General features: G+C 57.9%; 1 protein-coding gene across 1 annotated transcript; it reads right to left on the bottom strand.

The window, feature by feature from the left end:
- Nucleotides 1-834: 834 nt before the first annotated feature.
- Nucleotides 835-1,161, bottom strand: VDBG_08472 (conserved hypothetical protein; the record flags this gene model as incomplete). Its single annotated transcript, XM_003001381.1, has 1 exon — nt 835-1,161. One exon carries the CDS (start codon nt 1,159-1,161, stop codon nt 835-837), a length of 327 nt encoding a protein of 108 aa, XP_003001427.1.
- Nucleotides 1,162-1,977: the final 816 nt, after the last annotated feature.

Genomic DNA, 1,977 nt, shown 5'->3' with positions numbered 1-1,977 from the left:
CGCCAGCCGAAAGCGGGTTCCGGGGTGGGCTGAGGTTCCACGATGCATCTGCTGGCCTTGGACGGCGCCCATGATGTGACACGCGGAGCCCCCGGCCGCGCCCCATGGGCCAGTCACGAATGAAATGCGTCGGCCTTTAGTTGCTCTATATAACTGTGTGTCTGGGGGCTGCCGGGGTGTATGTTGCTCCCTCGATAAAAAAGCAAACTACGCCAGCCACGATCAAGTGTATCCGTAAAACGCAGTCAGGCGACAAAGAAATAGACGCCAAAACAACCATGGGACCAGCGCCAACACCCGCCCACCAGCGGCCGACGCGCAGCACTATCCAAAACATTTTCCCAACATGCTCAAGAGCTACCTGCCCTCGGACCCCGATGCCTTTCGCCGCGTGCTCTGGACCGGCCTGCACTCGCAGCTGACGACCATCACGGTGCCCGAAGGCGGCAACATGGTCGAAGATGTAAGGCCCCCTCCTTCTCCATTCCCAGTAGCCCATTGTGCTTGAGAATTGCATGTTGACGAACAACGGAACAGATCCAATCCGCCGACCAAACCATCACCATCACAACCGGCTCGGCGCTGGCGCAAGTCGGCTCGCGCAACAGCCCACGGCAGCAAGCGCTGCGGGCGGGCGACATGCTGACGGTGCCGGCGGGGGCGCCGTGTGAGCTCGTCAACACGGGGCCGATGCCTCTGGGGGGTGCTCCTCGTGACGTCGTGGTGACATGGCGTCTTTCATTTTTCTTTTATTTTTTCTTTTGGGGAGGGGGGGGGGGGGGTTCATTTATTTTTCGATTTATTTAAGTCGCCTTCTTCCAGATGTCGCCCCCACTAGATGACGCGGAACATGTTGGACTTGACGCCGCGCTTGAGGCCTTCGGCCTTGCCGTCTTCGTACTCGACGCCGGCGGCGCCGCCTTCACCGGAGATGCCCTCCATCTTGAGGCGGAGCTCGGCGTCGAGTTCGGCCATGGTCTTCCGTTTGGCTTTCGGCGCGGGTGTCGATGATGCGTGCGTCGACGATGACTTTGCGTTGCCGCGTTCGGCATCGGCAGACATGGGGGGTGTCGAGGATGGGGGGGCCGAAGACGATGACGAGAGGCGCGCCTGTGGGACGAGCACGAGCACACGGCCAACGCGAGGCACGAAACGGTTCATGGGCGGTGGTGATCAATTGGCGTTATGGGCGTACTCCGACCGGTTGGGGGAAAATGTGAGCAATCAATGGAAAAGGTGTTTGCAGTGTATTGCCTTCCACCATTGTACGTAGCACAGCAAGGAGGACATTCATGACATGTCGTGACGTCAGGATCTTGTGCTCTACAACACCAACAGAAATCAATAATCAAAAATGAATCAGTCCAGTCTGCATCAATAGTTCCATCAGACCAGGCCATTCCATCCGTTTAAGAAAAAAAAAAGCCCAGCCTCGGCTCCGACATGGCCGAGCTCCACTGATGAAGCCTTTTGCAACAGACTTCGTATTTGCATTGTCTTGGGGCGTTCACCATCTTATCAGATCATCTGATAAGCGAAATAACAGGCTCCATCTTATCTGATGCGCCGAACCGCGCCGAGCATCACCACGACCTACGAACAGCCCCCAAAAAATCAATCAAAAAGAATAAAATCCACAAATGCCGCCCACACCTCGCCTGCGCCGCCCCTCTTCCGGCCTAGCCTCCTCATTCCCCCTGGCACCCAACACAACAACACACCAACACACACAACATGAGCGGTCCACCTCGCCTCAAAACGGCATGGTTCGACGCCTCGCCGCATGCTCACGGCCAACAGCAACATGGCAACAGCAGAAAGAGGGCCCCCTCTGCATCCCGCGCAGCCGAGGCGCCAGGGGCAGACTCTGCACGCCAACGCAGCTGAGAAGGGGTACAGTACATGTACACAGCGGATGTTCGGTGGCTTCTGTAGGCGTAGGAACAGGAGACCGGGGTATGTGCTCGTTCCGGCCGG

The sequence above is a fragment of the Verticillium alfalfae genome, genomic scaffold, assembly GCF_000150825.1.
Source record: "Verticillium alfalfae VaMs.102 supercont1.12 genomic scaffold, whole genome shotgun sequence".
Classification (NCBI taxonomy): Eukaryota; Fungi; Ascomycota; class Sordariomycetes; order Glomerellales; family Plectosphaerellaceae; genus Verticillium; species Verticillium alfalfae.
The sequence above is the reverse complement of the archived record's forward strand: the minus strand, read 5'-3'. Positions and strand labels throughout refer to the sequence as shown.